Here is a 19,096-nt window from a genome sequence, read left to right on the forward strand (position 1 = left end):
GCCATCATCAGTGTGAATTTACAGCCTCTGCTACCACATGGAGTGTGGGGATGGTGTGAAGTCCTGCCAACCCCTTGGCTGACGGGGACATAGAGAAATGCTGGCAAGGCAAAAACACAGTAAATTAAAAATATGCTTCAATGTATAGGCTCTATTTATCTATGTCTTTCTTTAGTAACATACCATGAAGGTAAAAGGTCATATCCCCACTGAAATATAATTTATATTTACCTTTTATTAAATAATTATGGCATGGCATGAAGTTAAATATTACAGAAGCTAATCAAGGGGGAATTCAATAGAGAAAACTCAGACATGAGAATTTCGCCTTTGCTATACATAGAATGTCTTAATCCTCCACTGGGAGTCATTCGGGTTTGCTTAAGGAGTTTAATAATACACATTTCAACTGCCACAGAATCTAAATCCCCTTTGGATCAGCCTTGGAAAAACTTTCATCAATACCTTGAGATTTCATAATATTTCTCCTGAGAGCTTGGATCTCACGTGTCATTTCTTATTTTGATTGCAGGGATAATATATGAGGTTACTTACGTATCTCGGACCCAACGACTAGATATAAACTATAAGCAATGTGTGAAGGGTTCCTTTTATAAGTAAATAGTATTTAACTAAAAATATCTACTGGGAGCCACTCATTTAAAAAAAAAAACTGGCTGTTGCTCAGTATTAATTTTCCCAAAGCGTTGGTGAGATGGATAAATTCTACATGATTGTTTTTCCTTAAGAGGAGTCACAGAGAGAATATAATGCTTACCCCAGCTTATGCCTCTACTTCTGTTTCCCAGAAATAGAGGGAACACTGGCTAACATGGAAAGGGGACTCTTGGTTAGAGTTCTGGTCAACCCTCAACAAAGACAGTGTTGACTTTGTAGGTAGGTGGTCATTTCTGCCACTGACCAACAGAAGTACTTATCGCAAAGGTGGCAATATCAAGGGCCGATTGAGTTCCTTTACAGAAATTTGAGAGGAGACCAAGAAGATGATGGGGTGAGGGAGATCTGAGTGTTTTGTCAGGCTGCCACTCTGGGATGTTGGCCTGGGTTGCAGCTTTCCTCACGAGTAAGTCTTCAGTTGGAGCCTAGGACACCGCAGAGTCCATGGATGGCCATCAAGAGGCCGACAAAAGTCTAGAAGTCCGAGCCTAGTTGTGTGTCTGCAGCTATGTGCATTTATCTGCAGCAAAGGATCTCCACTCCTATCACAGAGACCACGGGCCACTAAGGGGTTCAGGCCACAGAACTAGAGGATCTCTCCAGTCCTAACTCTAAATTCCAACCTTCTCCAAGAATAAAGCAAGCAATGGAAAAAGAATCCTGCTCAAGAAAACTAAAATCTATGTAACGCAACTGCCAGATCAAAAGATGGACTTTGATGTGCAGACTGAGGAGAAAACATGCATGAGGAACACCTCTCTGTACAGCTCTGGTCAAAGACAGTTACTCTCTATTGACAGGACAGGAAGGAGTAAAACAGCCTTGTTTGCCTGGGGAGGAATCTGCATGCACACAGACTAGCTCCTGCCCTCATGCCACCTTTAGGATGTCTCCATTCCGCTCCTCCCTCAGTGTCTATGACTTCAAAGTGCTTTGATCTTAACGTATTGATTCCTGTGAGGTCTGCCTTCTTTGTGCTATGATTTTCGTTCCTCTCTTTCTCTCGCAATCCTTCCAATTTTCTCATCTATTCATCTACCTTCTGCCATACTCCTCAGGTGTCCAAGATTCAAGGCTATGTTCCATTGGCATTATAATGCTCCCAAGTTAAATAGTTTCATAGCATTTGATGGTGTGGTGGAGATAAAGCTGGCCTTTTCCTGGGATGCCTTAATTCCTAACCCTGACCAATCATACCACCTTCAAGGGCAGGTGGACTTTGGTTTATGTCTCTGCAAAAACAAAAGGTTGGGCTAAATGGCCTCTAAGACCCCCTGTAAGCTCTCGCATTATATGATTCTAAGACTATTACTTAATTGGTGCAGTGAAGTTCTTCCTTGAGAAGTGGAGATGGGTGGAGTTGAGGCCATGGGCTGTTGGATTAAGTTGTCTTTAACCTTTGCTACACTGAAATCTCTCCCTACATCCATTTGTTTCAATGTAGCAAAGGTTCAGTGTCACCAATGTAAAAAAAAAAAAAAGAACAAAGATAATATAGGAACACATTATTAAGAGGTGGTACCTGCCTTTGTGGATACAGGAATGAGAACACAAGGTGAGGAACAGCAGTGCACAAGAGAAAGATTAGACGGAAGCCTTTGATATTTAATTTTAAATGAAATATTAATTTAATATTTAATTACGCTTTGGTTTCAAGAAAAACTGCAGCAGCAAGACAGATTGTTTGAAGAAGGGAGTAATATACATGGTTAAGGAGACAACTGTAAAAATTAAAAATAAATTTCAAGGGTAAATCTAAATGCCACCACGGAGCAGTTATGAATATGCTCTGCTCTCTGTAATGTGTATTTAGAATATTATAGCTGAGACTACCAGGCCATTAAGAGGCTGTGATGTCTCTAGTGAAACAACAGCCCCCTATTCTGGGGTCTCCAACGGAGACATCATTCCTCAGACTCAGCCGAATGATGGATCTGAATTTTACAGGCAGTGGGAGTTTTAACTTCAGTAAAGCTACAGGCTACCAGGAGGGCTCTTCATGCGACCTGTTTCTAGTGCAAACCAGGAACAACTGGTACTTGGGCCCCTTTATGATATCCGAATTGGGTATTTTTAACTAAAAATCAGATTCATTTCTTAAATGAGATTTTTTTTTTCAGGATAATGCTATAAGAAAAAAAAAGAAGAAATGTGAAGTGGGTGAGCTATTAACAGCTGTCATCCAGCGTGCACACCTGTGCAGTGTGGCTCCGTGGAAGCAGGACCCCACGCCCCGTGCCCAGCCTCGGGGAGGAAGCTGTGCAGGGTATGATGTGGGCGGCAGGGCTGTGGAAACATCTAGGCCTCCCATTGCTCCTCCCAACTGCTGCCTGGTTTGGGCCATTTTCTTGTTGATTAATGCTTTCGCCCAAATAATGAACAGGGAAATCAAATGCATTTGTTTATGCTAAAGGACTTGAGGACACGGGGAGGGGGAAGGGGAAGCTGGGACGAAGTGAGAGAGTGGCATGGACTTATATACACTACCAAATGTAAAATAGCTAGCTGGTGGGAAGCAGCTGCATAGCACAGGGAGATCAGCTCGGTGCTTTGTGACCACCTAGAGGGGTGGGATAGGGAGGGTGGGAGGGAGACGCAAGAGGGAGGGGATACGGGGATATATGTATACATATAGCTGATTCACTTTGTTATACAGCAGAAACTAACACACCGTTGTAAAGCAATTATACTCCAATATAAAGATGTTAAAAAAAAAAAAGTAAAACATAAGAATTGTTCTGTGAAGGAGTTGACGTGGATCCTTTGGCTTCTACTTGTTTCTCCATAGCCAGGGTGTTTTGTCAGCTTCTAAGTTCAGTGCACACCTTGGGAAGCAGCTCCTGAGCCTGCACCTGGGCCAGCTGGGCCCTGTCGGCCTCTCCTTTGAAAACCTGTTTCCCCTGCAACCCACTTGCAAACAGCACCCATGCTCTCGGGCTGCCTTGGCCTTCTCTGTCACCTAAAAACCCTGATTTCTAATCTCGACCCAGATATGAAAGGCATGATATGGTGGGTCTTTCAAGAAGAAGCCACCTTTTACAGAAGAGAAGGCATGCAAAAAAAAGTCCGTCCTTGATCAAACAACGGTGAGGAAGGAAGCTACCAAGAGTTCATCCCAGGAGCTCTGTATCCCACAGCCAAACACTTGGAACAGTAAATTTTGCTCATGTCTGTATATTCCTATACAAAATACATTTGCATGTCTATGTAATTTCATCCTCCCAGTAAGACAGGTATCTTCCTGTGTTTTAGGTTAGAAAACTAAGGTGAAGAATAGTTAGGTGATTTGCTGGCAAGTTCAGACTCAAATTCAGGCCTCTAAACTCCGTGTCCCTGACTTCCATTCCAATGCTAAGTTGTCTCAAGTTTAATAACCAAGTGGAGTTCATACTTTTTTGGCCTTCTGCAATTTCAGTTATTCATGAAGAGGATAATTTCTATGACTTCTAGGGAATTCAAAGCGCTTCATGGGCTCTAAGCCTACATATCACGCTGAAATAGAAATATCCTTTTAGCAATCTGGAACACCAGGGCACGGGTAAGGCATCCTCTGAGCCCCCTCCATGCTCACTGGCCAGGCCTGTCTCCCGTGCACTTCCTCAGAGTAACAGCCAGAGAGCCAAGGCCACTGGCATTTGCCAAGTAAAACTCCAGATGAAGCCAAATGATGGCCTTAGCGTAATTTCTTCGAAGAAGCTATACATTCTTGGTAAGTAGCACAGTTCAGTGGTTAAGAGCTCAACTTTGGGATAAGACTGCTATGTTTGGACCTAGCTTGGTGACCTTAGGCAGACAGGATTCTCATGTAAAAAACTGAGATACGAATGGAACCGTTAACGTGGGAAAAGGTGGTGATTATATGAGCTCAAAAGACAGAGCCTGGCCCTACGTGCTCAACAGACGACAGACGTGATCACTGAAATATTAGCATCATTTTTTTTTTTTCTTATAAGTTCTGTCCGAACTTAACCAGCAATCAAAGGTGAAACCCAGGCTCTGCAAAAGGTCATAGGAAGATACTGAAAAGCTGTGCACATCTACCCCCATACCCTCAGTGACCTGCCATTCCACTCATGCATCATGGTTTTTCACTAGTTTCTGTGGATGGTACAGATTTTACAATTGTAGACGGTGGAAATTCTACCCCCAAATGCCTTGTTCCAGACTTTCTCTCCCTGCATCCTCAAGACAGACAAGAAGTACACTGAACAACCAGTAACCATGGTCCCATTGGGTGCCCCTACCAGGATTATATTTCTGCACTGCCAGTTTTTTGTAGAAAAGTCTGCAAGGGGTGTAGGGGATCTCTTCCCCACTAAGCCTCGGCTGGTACCGTCTCTAGGTCTCAGACCAGACAGAGGAAATGGGACCTTTCCTGATGAGCTAGATTCTGGTGTGGATCTCTTGACTCTGCTTTAGCAAATCGTGGCCGGAGGAAAATAGACCTGCAAAGTCACATGTGTGAAGAAGACGTGTTGCTTTTCAGAGCCCTGGTGTTGTTTATGCTGTACTTGGCAGCAACAACTGTGGGAAGCTGATGACTGCATTTTGTCTAATTATACCAGGTAAGTTCCACCTCACGGGCTTGGGTTTATTGTGGTGGCGCATCCTTGGATACAGGAACCATCAACAGTTGGACCATGAACCATAAGATGTGTGGGGTGGGGTGGCGGCTGAGGGAGGGGAGGTTTTCTGGAGGCTGCCTTCCTACCTCCTGCTTTTTGAGTCTCTTCCTAGAAGATTCCACCTGAGAGTAAATACTATTGTGTCTGTGGTGTAACGACTCAGTCTCAGAAGAACTGCCCCACGTTGTCGAATACTTTACAAGCCAGGAAGTCGCTGCAGCAGCCTGATGAGCAGGACTCAGGTTTCCCAAACTCATTTCTTTGTTTAAAACACAGATTCTCAGACCCTCCCAGAAGAGTACAATTCGATATGTCTGGAGCGGGGCCCGATTCTTATCCTCAGCCAAATTCGGGAAACATCTATGGGTCATAGTATAATTAGCACCAGAGCTTTACATATGAAGAAAATGAGGCTCAGAGAGGTTAGGTGACTTGACGAAAGGACAAACAAGACATGGATGACACAGCCCACATCCAAAAACAGGTCTTGTGGCTGAGTCTGCTGCCCCTCCTCTTAGATTCCATCCCATCCCGGAATCTCACTCCGTCCCCACTAAAAGCCTCTAGGTTCAGGGTTTCCCTTTCCTCTGGAATCAATGTGATATTTTCCACCTCACCACGGAGCTGAGTGATGTGTCTCAGCCTTCAGTGGTCTCTGAAGCATCTTCCTGTAGTAGCACCGGTTGGGACTGGAGGATTTGATTCCCAAGGGGCTCACAACGTGTGGCTCTGAGGCCAGGCTGGCTGGAACGCCTCGCAGGGAGAAGGCCACCACGATCCTGCAGGCTCCCTGGAGGAGGTCCCAGCCCCATCTTCAGTCACCAGGGGAAGCCACTGCCTTTCTAGCTGTTGGTCTAAGATTCCCAATGGGTTGTAAATTAGCTTTACATGTTAGTAGCTGCTAGCTGAGTGGACCAGAAAAGAGACCACCCATCCATTTCCTGTGGTGTCTGGTCCCCTCTTTGGATAACATCAGCTGCTTGTCTCCACCAACCCGAGTCGCATTTGGCCCAGGAACCTCAAAGTGGAAGTGTTTAGGGAGAGTGACCAGGCTCATGAGCTATCCTGGACCGTGTTTGTATTTCTGTTTTCTTCTCTGACTGCGAAAGCGTATACTCCTGCATCCCTACTCTTCTCACCCCTAACTGCCTCCCAAGGTCCTTCTTTCTCAAAGGCGAGAACGATGAAGTTCCACTGCTTCATCTGGAAATACTTTCTTTGTACCTAAAGAATCAAGATTGCCGATGTGTGTTGTTTCAGTATTTAAAGGTGTGATGCTAATTTCTTATATATTTTCTTCATTTAATTTTTAGTTTAAAATTACTTCATTTTGTTAGAAAATAATAAATATAAGTAAAGAAAATGAAAAAAATTAAATAATATCAACATCCAAAAGCCACCATTGTTAACACCTTGGTATGCAGGCTTTCATACCTTGGGTTTTTTAATGCAACTACTCTTTTTCATATATATATATATAATTGGACCATACTGTACATACAGTTTTTAAGCTTTTTTAAAAAAAAATCACCAACATATTTCATGTAATTAAATGTCCATCCACAGCATTACTTTTAATATCTAAAATGTGTTTCAGTGTAAGGGTGTTTTGTTATTTATTTAATGAGTTCCCTAATGGACACTAAGAATGCTTTTAATTTTTCACGATTATAAACAGTGCTCCAATAAACAACCTTCAGGCAAACTCAATTACTTCCCAAGTATACATTCCTAAAAGTAGAATTGTTGGGTTAAAGGGTACGTACACTTTTTTAAGGCTACTAGCATTAGGGTACTCTCCTGGAGCCATCTACCTTCCTGTAGTTGCCTTAATTTGCTTTTATTTGATTATTAATGTGGTTGGGATTTTTTAAAACATGTTTATTGCTTGATTATATTCCTTCCTGAATTAACTCCTGATGTTCCTTGCTAGCTTTTTTTTTTTTTTTTTTTTTTTGCAGTACGCGCGCCTCTCACTGTTGTGGCCTCTCCCGTTGCGGAGCACAGGCTCCGGACGCGCAGGCTCAGCGGCCATGGCTCACGGGCCCAGCCGCCCCGCGGCATGTGGGATCTTCCCGGACCGGGGCACGAACCCGTGTCCCCTGCATCGGCAGGCGGACTCTCAACCACTGCGACACCAGGGAAGCCCCCTTGCTAGCTTTTTAAAATTAATCTTTATTGGCATATAGTTGCTTCACAACGTTGTGTTAGTTTCTGCTGTACAGCAAAGTGAATCAGCTATACGTATACATGTATCCCCTCTTTTTTGGATTCCCTTCCCATTTAGGTCACCACAGAGCACTGAGAAGTGTTCCCTGTGCTGTACAGGACGTTCTCATTAGTTACCTATTCTATACATAGTAGTGTATATATGTCAATCCCAATCTCCCAGTTCATCCCACCCTCCCTTCCCCCCCAGTACCTTGCTAGCTTTTAATTTGGGGGGGGTTCAACTTAATTTATAAGATATCTAATCTTCACCTGGCTATCCACAATGTATAACATAATGGCTGACAAAGAGTAGGCATAAAATGAAGTTTGCTGAACAAATGAATGAATCTTTTTATATGTAAGATAATATGTCATAGGTAACAAATACGTTCCCAGTCTGTCCTTTTCCTTTTGATTTAATGAGGGAAACTTAGACATGCAAAAATTTTCTTTTTATGTAATCACATATTTATGCTTGGTGGTTTCTGTCTTTGGGATCAAGATAAGCAAGGCTCAATTATAATAATTTTTTGAAATGCCTACATTTTTAATTAAAAATATTTAATTCAAATATGTTTCAGTTTATGATATGAAATTAGATATCTAACCATTTTTTTTTTAATGCTTAACTAGTTGGCCCAACACCGTTTGTTAACTATTCCATATTTTCCACATTGACTTGAGATGTCTCCTCACCCAAACAAATACTTCTGTATTTATACTATTCGTGTGTACAAAAACTGTTTATTTTTAAGTGTTCTCTTCTGTTGCATGACATTTCTATATGTTCCTGCAAAACCCCATATTCTTCTAATTATTGAAACTTAAAATAGGTTTCAAAGTCTGGTAGGGCAAGGCCCTCTCATTTTTCAAAATGCAGGGTCCTACTTTAGCACCTTTACTTTTACAGGTGAACTTTTGTAAAGTTTCCCCAAACATTCTGTTGGTACTTTGATTGGCACTGTGTTAAATTTATTCATTAATCCACGTCTTTACAATATTAAATCTTCCCACCTCTCCGCCAGCTGGAAGTATTTTGTCCTTCCTCTGAACTCCCTTAGCACTTTATACCTTTTTAAAAATCACTTTTCTAAGCTATACCCACCCAATTTTTCAAACCTGAAGCCCGAGAGTCGTCCCCTCCCCTTCCTTCCCCAACCTTCACCCCATCCAATCAATCATCAAGTCCCGTCAATGTTACCTCCTAAATTTCATCCACTTCTGCCTGTCCCCACCACCAGCACTCTAGTCCAAGCTGCCATCATTTCTGGCCGGGTCCACCACACTGGCCTCCAACCGACCTCCCTAGCTTCCAAGCCATTCTCACTGCTGCAGCCAGAATACTCTTTTAAAAGGCAAATCTGATCATGGCACTCCCAGCTTTAACTATTCCAACAGCTCCCCATGGCACTTGGGATAGAGCCAAACAAGCAGGCTCAACCCTCTCTTCCAGCTTGAACCCAACCTCTCTTTAACATTCTTTCTTCCCTGTTCATGGTTGCCATCAAACATATCCCATGTTCTTTCCTACCACAGGGCCTTTGCACACACATACTGTTTCATGTGTTTGAACTGTCCTTAACCTTCCCTATCATTTTAAGATTCCTCTGCCATATATCCCCAGCATCCTATACAACTCGTCACATTTGTAATTCCTTGTTCAAGTCAGCCTCCGTGATGATAACAGTAATAGCAATAATAATATTAATAAATACACCTTTTGAATAATAAGATACAGTTGCTCTCTATTTCAAATGCTTTACGTGCAGAGGTGCTCTAGACCTGGTGTGTACCAGCTCATGAGAGCAGGTTGTTAAATTTTCAGGAATGCTGTGAGCTAGCTGATGTCATACTGGTAGCTTGAAATCAGCCATGGTGAGAGTACCTGCACCATGGAAATCAGCAAATGCTACAAACCAATGCTCCCCCACCCCTTTTCCCTGGAGAGCTGGCTGTTAGCCTTTACCGGCACACCACTATTGCCATGCACCGTATTAGCTAGTCATCATCACAGGTCTGGAAGGTAGGTAGCCCATTTTCTAGATGGGGAAACTAAGAGGTTAAGTCACTCCTGCAAGATTTAAAACTATGTAGAGGCCAGCCAAGCTGTGCGTCCAGCCAGTCTGACCCCAAAGCATGAGCAGTTCACGTTTATTTCACTATATCATAACGTTGAGGAAGGAAGGTGCCCCCTGGCCTGACTGGTCTGCAGCGTCCCCAGCACAGAGCACAGGGCTGAGCGGAATGCGCACGTCCAACTGATATTTGCTTCGGGAATAAGTCAACGATGTCTCCGCACATCAGGAAAACAGAACTATTTGCCGACACTGCATTGCTAAACAGAAGTCACCAGACAGGATGGCCAGAGCCCTGAGTCCTTGTTCTGACTCCACATTGAATTCAATGGGCAAGTCATTTCTCCCTGGGTTTCAGTTTTCCCACCTGCAACAGAGGGAGTTTGACCAGATGCTCTTCGATGTCTCATTATCTCTAAAATTTCTGGATTTACATGTAACATAACATCTATTATTTTTACTGTTATGTGGGCTCCTTTTTTTTAAAATCAGGCTTATCCCCACCTCTCAGGCTGTCATCTGTTCTCTACCTGAGACACTTGCCCCCAATTCATTGACTGCCAGGTGCTATTCTAGCTAACACTGGTGAACCAAACAGAAAACCCAGCCCCGAGGAGGTCCAGGGACAGAGGAAATGTGAATGGAGAGGACAGGAGGTCAAAAAGATAAGGACGGAGGCAGACAGATTTCCACACCTGCGATACATGTCTCTGCTCAATGCCCCTTCCTCAGAGAGACCCTCCCTCATTCTCTATCCTGTCCTTGTCACTATCTGAAATTATATCATGTATGTTCTTGTTGTCTGTCTCCCCCTCTAGAATGCAAGCTTTATTAAGATGGGGGGCTTTATCTTGCCCACTTCTATATCCCAGAGCCCAGAGCTGTGCCAGCCCATGGTAGGCATGTAATAAATGCTCATTTAAATGATTCAAAACCTATGTCCCTTTGGAGCTAGAATAGTAAATATTTTATTGCAACTGCAATAGAGTCTTCCATAGATCCACAAAAAAAGGTAACTCAACCAAGATGTGCCTATCACAGAGAGAAAACCGCAAAGGCAAAATGTTAAATATATACCTAAAAATCACCCTCTTCCACCTACTCCTAACTGATACCTAACCCGACATTTACGCTTAAACAAGAACAGGAGGTTAAGTCCAAATGAGAAAGAATACACTATAAAATAATATTATTAGAAATTCATAATATGTTTGATATAGTTTCTTGATTTCTATATTTCTTTCTTTCCCCTTATCTTCTCTTCAAAACAACAATATTCTAGTTGATCTCCCTGCCCTCAGCTGTTCCCCTGACTAACTCAGTCTTTATATATCAACAGCATTCGTTTTTCCTAAGATAACAGCTTTGAGTTACTCTCCCTCACATAGGAACCTTCAGTGTCATCCTAGATCTTGCCAAATTAAGTCCTAGCTCCCATACAAGGCCTTTTTTTCATTTTTTAAAACTGCGGTAAAATACACGTAACAAAATTTACCCTTTTAACCCACTAGTAAATGTGCAGTTCGGTAGTGTTAAGTACATTCACTTTGCTGCGCAGCCAACCTCCAGAACTTCTGCATCTTGCGAAACTAAAACTCTGTACCCGTTAAACAACAATTGCCCCCGTCCCCCCAGCTCTGGTTACCACCATTCGACTCTCTTGTCTCTATGAACGTGAACTTTACGTCAGTTCCCCAGGCTTTACTTCACGTGACCCTGCTTTACGTCTTTTTTTCCGTCTATTCCCCCAGGCTTTTCGTCACGTGACCTTGTTCAATATCACGTGACCCTGTTTTAGGCACCATACAGAACTTTTGAGCTGTTTTATGGTTTCCTTCCCTGCCGTGCCTGGCTCATCTCAGCTAAGTTCTGGTATAAGTTCTACCTAAACGGATCCCCACAGCTGTTGAACCAGCCTCCTCTCCTCCAGATACAAGCACACGTCACCCTTTGCACCTTTGCACGTAGGAGTCCCATAGTTGAAAGTCTCTTCCTTTTTCTCTTTACCTATCCAAATCCTCCCCATCCTTAAAAACGGTCTTCAGTTTCATCTCCTCCCTGAAACCTCATCCCACTACTCTAGCCCACATTAAAGTCACTCTTCCTGAAACTCGTATTCCATTCCCTGGAAATACTAAGCATTTTTGAACACCCTAATTCTCCTGGTGTTCTATGCAATACACCATTGCCTCTTCCAATAGTTTCTAAATTTCCAAATAGGGACCGTGTTCTCTATGTCGTTGTCCCTTTAACCTGGAAAAAAGTAGTAGATACAATGTAGGCATTCAACAAATATCGAACCAATTAGATAATTTCTACTTTCATAAAATTTTTAAATAATTTGAATCACTCTGCAGCATCATTAGGCAACTTTCTTGAATCCTTTTCAAGAGAATTTAGTTATAGCCAGCAACTTTGTTGAATTTTTTAATCTGATTTGCCTGGATAAAAATCTATTCTAGCATGGTTCCAGCTGAATTAAATTCATAAGGATGGACTCCTGAAATGAGGTGCCATGACCGTCTCCCAGACTGCAGAAATTGCTTACATAAAATACAAATTTAGAATCAGGTTCACATGTCCCCTTTCAATGCCTGTCACCCAGTCCACACTTCCCACACCAGCAGAAAGACCCAGAAGAGTTAGAATGATTATAAAGTGTAAAGAGTAGGAACTAGAGCAAAGGTGAACCAAGAGCCAGTCTCCCTTGGAATCATTTTCTCACCCACCTGTGTAAATGAACCTCCCTGGAGCTCCTTTGCAGAACTGTTTGGATTTATAAGATAATGTCACTTCTACTACTCCAGGAATGTGCCGAGGAGGGGTCTGCACTCTGATGGCGTGAGGAGTTATTAGCTGAGGAATGAACAGGCAGAGAAATAAAATACCTATTATACAAGTTATCAGAGAGATACTGAGCACAAGACCATCTCCTGCTGCTACCCCCTCCCCCATCCAGGGCAAACTGGTGCACTCATGACACCCCAGATGCTTTGAATGCCCTGTCCCTGTGTCTCATGTGTTTCTCTCCCTCACCCTGGAATTTCCTTTCAACCCAACCTGTGTACGCTTCCCTTCCTATAAGCCCAGCTCAAGTCCCTCTCACCTCCGGTGCCCCCCCTCAACCCCCGTCCCTGTCATCATTCCCTTGTCTCATTCCTACACTGCCATGACCTCACAAATTGATCTGGCGATTTCCATTACAAACTCAGCACTGTTACATATCTTTTTGTAACTCGTTTTGCTGTTTTTCTCATTATCACAGTAGAAAAATTGGAAATTACAGAAAAATAAAGAGAAAAATGTTAACATTGCATAACCCAGAGACAACCGTTATTAATCTTTGGCATGTTTCCAGTACTTTTCTATGGTTGTGTGTTATATAATTAGATCTTACATCCATAGATACTGTTGTCCTGGTTTTCTTTCACTTAGCATTATAGCATGTGTTCCCTTTTCCTGTATCATTAAAAATATTTCAAATAAAATTTTTAAATAAATGATGACACTTCATCATTGAACCATTCTCCTATTAGCCAGTTTCTAATTTTTCAGAATTATAAACAGTACTGCAGTGAATATTTATCTTTTTAAGGGATCCATGCCTGCAGTAAATTGTGGCTTCCATGTCTTTTAATCCTGGTGCCCCACTTATAATAGGTACTCAATAGCGTGTGTTCATGTTGCTGGCACTGCAGAATTACTAGCTTCCCCAGATCAAAACAACCTTTGGGGCAAAGAAAATCAGGGAAGCGAGTTGCCTTTGCCTACCTCACTCCATACAAGCATAGTCCCAAACACCACTTGGAGGCCATCAAAGAAGTTGTCCCCAATGATGATGACCATGGCTCCTCCGGTGGTCCAGCCTTCACTCGGGCTAATGGCTTTGATGCATGGAGTAGCTAAGAAGATAGGAAAGAAGGAATCAGGTTTGCCCTTTGGTGGTTGAAGTTTGGAGTTTGGGGGCTGGCTGCTCTTGGTCATCTCAGAAGTTCAAGTTGAGCTTTGCTGACTTGCCATCATTCCCTAACTTGTTGTTGGTTTTCACCAGGTCATTAAAGCCTAATGAGTTGACCACTACATATGAAAATGGCTAATTGTGCAAAAGGTGCTTTTAAAACTCTGTTGTTTTCACCATATTTTTATAAGTTGGTCACACTACAAATGTGTAAATCCCTTTTCTCTCCCCACCTCCTCTGTCCCGAGATGTTAAGATCTACAAGGTCTGTTAATGTGCTAGAGAGAGGAGAAAGCAAAATCTATCAGAGTTGAAGGTTTTTTTCATCTCTATCAAGAGACAATTTCTAATCACTTTCCTAACTTTGTAGGAAGGATTTTCCCTCCTTCTTCCATATGTTCAAGGCCTCTGGACTTTACATCCCAACAGGAACCCAATATGGTTTTCAGGCCATAACTAAAGTCAATCCATCACTCCATTTCCAAAGTTGACAGGGTCAAAGGTGGAGGAGAACTTTGGCAGGACTCCAAAAACATGAACCCCCTTTGAACAGCTAGTCAATCACATCCAATCAGTCAAAAGAAACTGGATGGGTTCCTAGTTCTGAACCCTGGGATTTTCTTCTCCCCTTTCAGTGCCCACTGTGGGAGAATTAACACCACTCCAAATTCTTTACTGATTCAATCATTTTCTTTCAGTTCATTAATTCCTGTTTGAAACGACACAAGACACATTTTAAGGGCTAAGATGGGGTGGGGTCTGGTGGGCAGTATACAGCAAGACATCACACTAAAATAGGAGCCCCATTTAGCCATTCATTCTATATTACAAGAGTTGAGTTGTACACTAATGAGTTGAGGAGTGGGGAAAAAAGAATGTAGATGGGATTTACTTAGGTTTGTCAGTTATCTTCCTCGATATACTTTATTTTCTTGGACAACTTGAAGTTTAACAGTTACCAGTATTTCTAATTACTTGAACGCACTTGGAAAACTACCCAGAGCAGACCATGATTTCTTCTTGTCCAAGCAAACAAAAATCAATTAGTGTCAGTTTCATTCTGCACATTGTTTTGTTTTGCCCACAATCTGTTTAAGGGCACATCTGACACTTATTCATACACGTCTGGCACGGTAATGTTCCTGTTTAACTAAGATGTCATAGGCCTACATTTGCCTGAAATGCCCCTCTAGCAAAAAAAGAAAAAAAAGAAAAACCCACAGAACTGAATGAAAGGGCCGGTGAGGCACGGGGGCCTGAACATTGGCTGGGAGATGTGTGGGGCTTACATGAAAGCAGGCAGAAGTCACTGTTTACAGCTTCATTTTTAAATCCACATGGTCTTGTGTACTTTCTCCACTCCTACTCAGAGACATCAATTTGAAACTCAAACAAGGAAATTTGTGGAGAACATCATTTGTCTGCCAGGCTCAGCCTGGACAGCAGAGAGCCCTACCTTCCGATGGGTCCAGCCTTCTCGCTCTCCGCCCGTGCTTTGAGTTGTTATGAACAAACATGTTGTCGGAAACAGCCAGCACGTGTCCATCCACGTTCACCGTTGTTGACAACACGACCTGCAGATTTCAAGGATAAGGGGGGGGGGGTTGAGTTAATTTCTCAGAAAGTCCTAAAAGTTGCAAAACTCTTTTGCCAGACTTCCGCATGGCTAACAAGAGACGGACCAGAACTTTGGGATGAGCCATGCTCCTGGCATCTCAACGGGTTAGCCTTTTCCTGTAACAATAGCAGAGCGTCATGGAAAAAGAGGCCGCCTTTCGCCCACGTGCTGTCACGTATTTGTGCTCCAACTATGCCCAGGTGACAAAGTGTGGAAGCTGGCAATCTGACTGACTGGTTCTAGGAAACTCATCTCTATCAAAGGACTTGGACGATCATTCCCAGGTGACCCTTCGGGCTGCAGTCAAGGAGCAGATTGTGTGTGGTCAGGAAGCTAAGACGGAAACACCAGCTGGGAGGTCATTTCTCATTTCTCGGGAATGGGTTCTTGAACATCTGACGTGTGCCAAAGTAACGCTGGGGTATGGACATGCTGCCTGATGTCCTGATGTACCTGGTGTCCCCCATGCTGGAGGGCAGCGGCGGAGATGCTCAGACCTTGGGTGAGAAGGTAAGGTTTCGGAATTCAGTGTTGAAAATGTAGGACATTTAGCATCTAACCAGACGAAAGGGAAGAGATGGGTGTGGAGTAGTGGAAGGGCATGATGTAAAGTCCAACAAAACGGAACTCAAATTCCATGCCTGCTACTTCCTAACTTAGAACCTTTGACGAATTATACTTAACCTTTTCGGATGTCCACTTTTCTTATCTGTAAAACATACACAACAATGCCTATCTTGAGGACTGAATGAGATCAAATAAGGATAAAATGAGAAAATAAATGTAAAGCATTTGTGGATGAGTTCCCATCCTAGTTGCCTCGCCCCTGCCTTGTTTGGCCAGTCGATAGGACAGAGGATATTACTCATTGAGCCCCTCCCATAGTCTAAGCTCTGGAGGGGAGGCTCCAGCAAGGGGGACTCAGGGGCTCGGTAACCACAGAAGTTACAAGGCACAGTCCCTACCCTCAAAGAGCTTACTTTCAGGTTGGAGAAACACGGCAAACAAGCAAAACAAGTAGCACACAGAATGAGGTCAGATTGGCTGCTATGTGTGTGCCGAAGATCAGGGTGCAGGAGAAGTTCAAAGAGGTGGCGATCAGGTGGAACGGTGGGAAAGCACAGCAGAAATGCATTGACTTGGGCACATCCACCACCTACTTACTGACCCAGGAAGGTGAGTCATCCTAGATACCAGTCTACTTGTTAGTTACACATGGCATTTTTTTTTTTGAGAAAGGAACTTGTTACATACATATTCATGTGTATGTGTAGACCCGAGGAAAGGCATTGAATAGATATATAATGAAGAGCTGTGTCTAAAAATGGCTCTTCCTGTCCACTCCCAAATTAAATTCACTGATACTCTACTTGGAATTTTTCTGCCATCCCTTCCTTACTTATTAAACAAAGTGGGGACAAACCTTGACCCTGCCTTACCTCTTAACATGAAAGAAGATTCACTGGACAGCACTTAAAGTTTTTTTTTACTATGAATTATTTCAAGTAAACAAAATAAATATAATGAACCCCCTTTTGTTAGAGTGAAATGTACATGTGTTGAAATGTACAAATCTTAGCTGCACGATTTTGACCAATGGATACAACTAGGTAGTCCACACCATATCACAATACAGAACATTTCTATCTCCCCAGAAAGTTATCTGGTGCCCCTTTTCAGTCCACCATACCCTCTACCCCTTGCCAAGGCAACACTCTCCTGAATTTTTTTAACCTTAAATAGGATTTCAGATGATATCTCTAAAAAGAATTTTTATATATATTGTAATATAATAAGGGTTTGGGAGAACCCCTAAAATCATGGGTCCACAAAGTATTTCACCTAGCCTGGTGCCATGGCATAACAGTGGCACACAGGAATTTTTACATGGACATAAATGGCTGTAGTTATCAACTCAAAAGCATTCACTGAGCTCCGGGTATGTATTGGGTATTATTATGTCAGGCCCTGGAGATTCTAAGACCACAGAACAATGTGTTCCTGGTTGGCTAGTCTCTCTCCCACACTTCAGCTCCTCACTTGTGGAGGCACTACCGATTCGGTGTCCCTGCCTCGCTGTGACACCAGAATGAATTTAAAGGAAACTCCGTTGTCATTCAGAAAATTATATCAGTGTAATTGCTCACAAGTCAGGGATGCAGCCTGTCTAGCTCCAGGTCTGTTTTCAATTGTGTCCATGTTAAGAGTCTGGGGAAAGGCCTTCCAGAAAGTTCCTATCCTGCGGTGGCAACCGTAAGACAGAGACATCCATCACTCCCTGCAAGGGCACGAGGCACAAGCTCTTATCAGGGCCTCTCAGCAGAGCACAGGATGGAATCACAGTCAAAGAGAGAGAGGGGCTGAGTCTCCTAGTCCTGGGGTTAAGATGGACACGAAGGCTGAAAGCAATCACCTCTGTTTCTGCTTACCCGCAGAAAATAATAGGACAAAGCGGAGTAAAAAAAAAAGAGGAATCGGATCACTTTTATAAATTGTGTGCGTGAATGGATTTTCAAAGACGTAGCTGTTAAGATGCAGGGGTGGCAAAGAAGGTAGGCTCCAAAATCGCTCTTAGTCTTTGGCTTTGTAACTGGAAGGATGCTGATTTCATCACATTAGTCAGGTAAGACCAAAGAAAGAGTATGCCTTAGTTTATATGCATAAAATACCACATCCACTCCTCAGCTTAATACTTGCTGGTCCCTTGATCAGGAACACTGTTCCCGTCCTTCAACACACAAGTTAAAAAAAAAAAAAAAGACATAGCTGTCATCCCTGGAAAAAACTGAAAACGAGAGGGTGCTTCGGGCTTTAACTGCTAACGAGCTGTGCTAGGCGCAAGGAGGGGAACCTCAACCTGTGTGAAGATTATGTGGATGTGAAGAGCGTTCTCTCCGAGACCACGTTAATTCATTCCACAAGCTCCTTGTTATACTGTACTTGAACGCTCCTCGTGCATTCCTGCCACAAAATATGGGGCTTTCTTGAGCCAGCTGATTTCATCATTCTCCATTTGGGTGGAGTGAGACTTGGTTCCAAAGAGAACATTTCCCGAATGACATACCCTGGTGGTTCAGATGCACTTCATTATTTTCTATTAACAATGGAAATAAATTTTAATCTCTTGCTGGCTAGCGCTGGCCTCTCATGACAGCAAGGGAATTAACCTGAATTATTTCAGTGTCTGCAAAATTTATTACAAGATTTTAAATTATGTCCAAATGTATGTGCGTGTGCCTGTATATATATAGATATGAGGCAAGTTCCCGTTTTTAATATTCCAAATATCTTAGACTTTGAGGGATCTAAGAGAGCCTGCCAATTTAACTGAATTTATAAAATGTAAAGGATTTGAAACTCCACCACGTGAAACCAGACATGTTTGGTGGTTGTTCTTTTCTTTAGGAATGGTTGTTTTTCTTATACATGGAGACACACACAAATATTGACTTTTCCATACACTCACTCTCCTTCTGGAAGAGTGAACTGCATTATGGAGGTGAAGATACACTTGGTGCGTTCAAAGCTTTGGATTTAACTTCCTTCACTGTTTTCTGATGCATGATGACAACACTGATATTATTCTATTCAGAGAAGTTAAAGTTTCTGAATGTTTGAAGACTGAAGGAAGTAGACTGTGCATTCCAGCATCGTCTCCCTCCCAGGCCTTCCCCTTCCACAAGCCAACTTCTTTCCCCCAGTGAGTATTTCCTGGGTCACGAAGGCTGACCTTTTCCATCTGGAATCAATCAGTCAGCCCCTGACAACTTCCTGAAACACCTCACTCCATTTCCTGTTCTCTCCCCCTTCTCTCTTTCCCCCTGGTTTGCTTCACTCTTCAAAACTGCAGGCCACAGCAGCTTAATGTTAGAGGGTCAGACACAGTTAGACTCCAAAACACTACACAAGGACACCTTTGACCTTCAAAAAT

General features: G+C 42.8%; 1 protein-coding gene across 4 annotated transcripts in view; it reads right to left on the bottom strand.

Annotated features, from left to right (window-relative positions):
• The window catches only part of EBF2 (EBF transcription factor 2), a 190,266-nt gene that overhangs the window by 25,160 nt on the left and 146,010 nt on the right, over positions 1-19,096 (bottom strand). For 3 of the 4 annotated variants that reach the window (XM_024767728.1, XM_024767731.1, XM_024767730.1), the window contains 3 exons: positions 15,004-15,121; positions 13,361-13,491; positions 12,319-12,445 (listed from right to left, as the gene is read on the bottom strand). In XM_024767728.1, the coding sequence (XP_024623496.1) occupies positions 12,319-12,445; positions 13,361-13,491; positions 15,004-15,121 (376 nt within the window). Of the gene's footprint in view, positions 1-12,318; positions 12,446-13,360; positions 13,506-14,999; positions 15,122-19,096 lie in introns of all 4 variants that reach the window. The other variant, XM_024767729.1, reaches the window with a different exon arrangement.

Source organism: Neophocaena asiaeorientalis, unplaced genomic scaffold (assembly GCF_003031525.2).
Source record: "Neophocaena asiaeorientalis asiaeorientalis breed wild unplaced genomic scaffold, Neophocaena_asiaeorientalis_V1.1 scaffold523, whole genome shotgun sequence".
Lineage (NCBI taxonomy): Eukaryota > Metazoa > Chordata > Mammalia > Artiodactyla > Phocoenidae > Neophocaena > Neophocaena asiaeorientalis.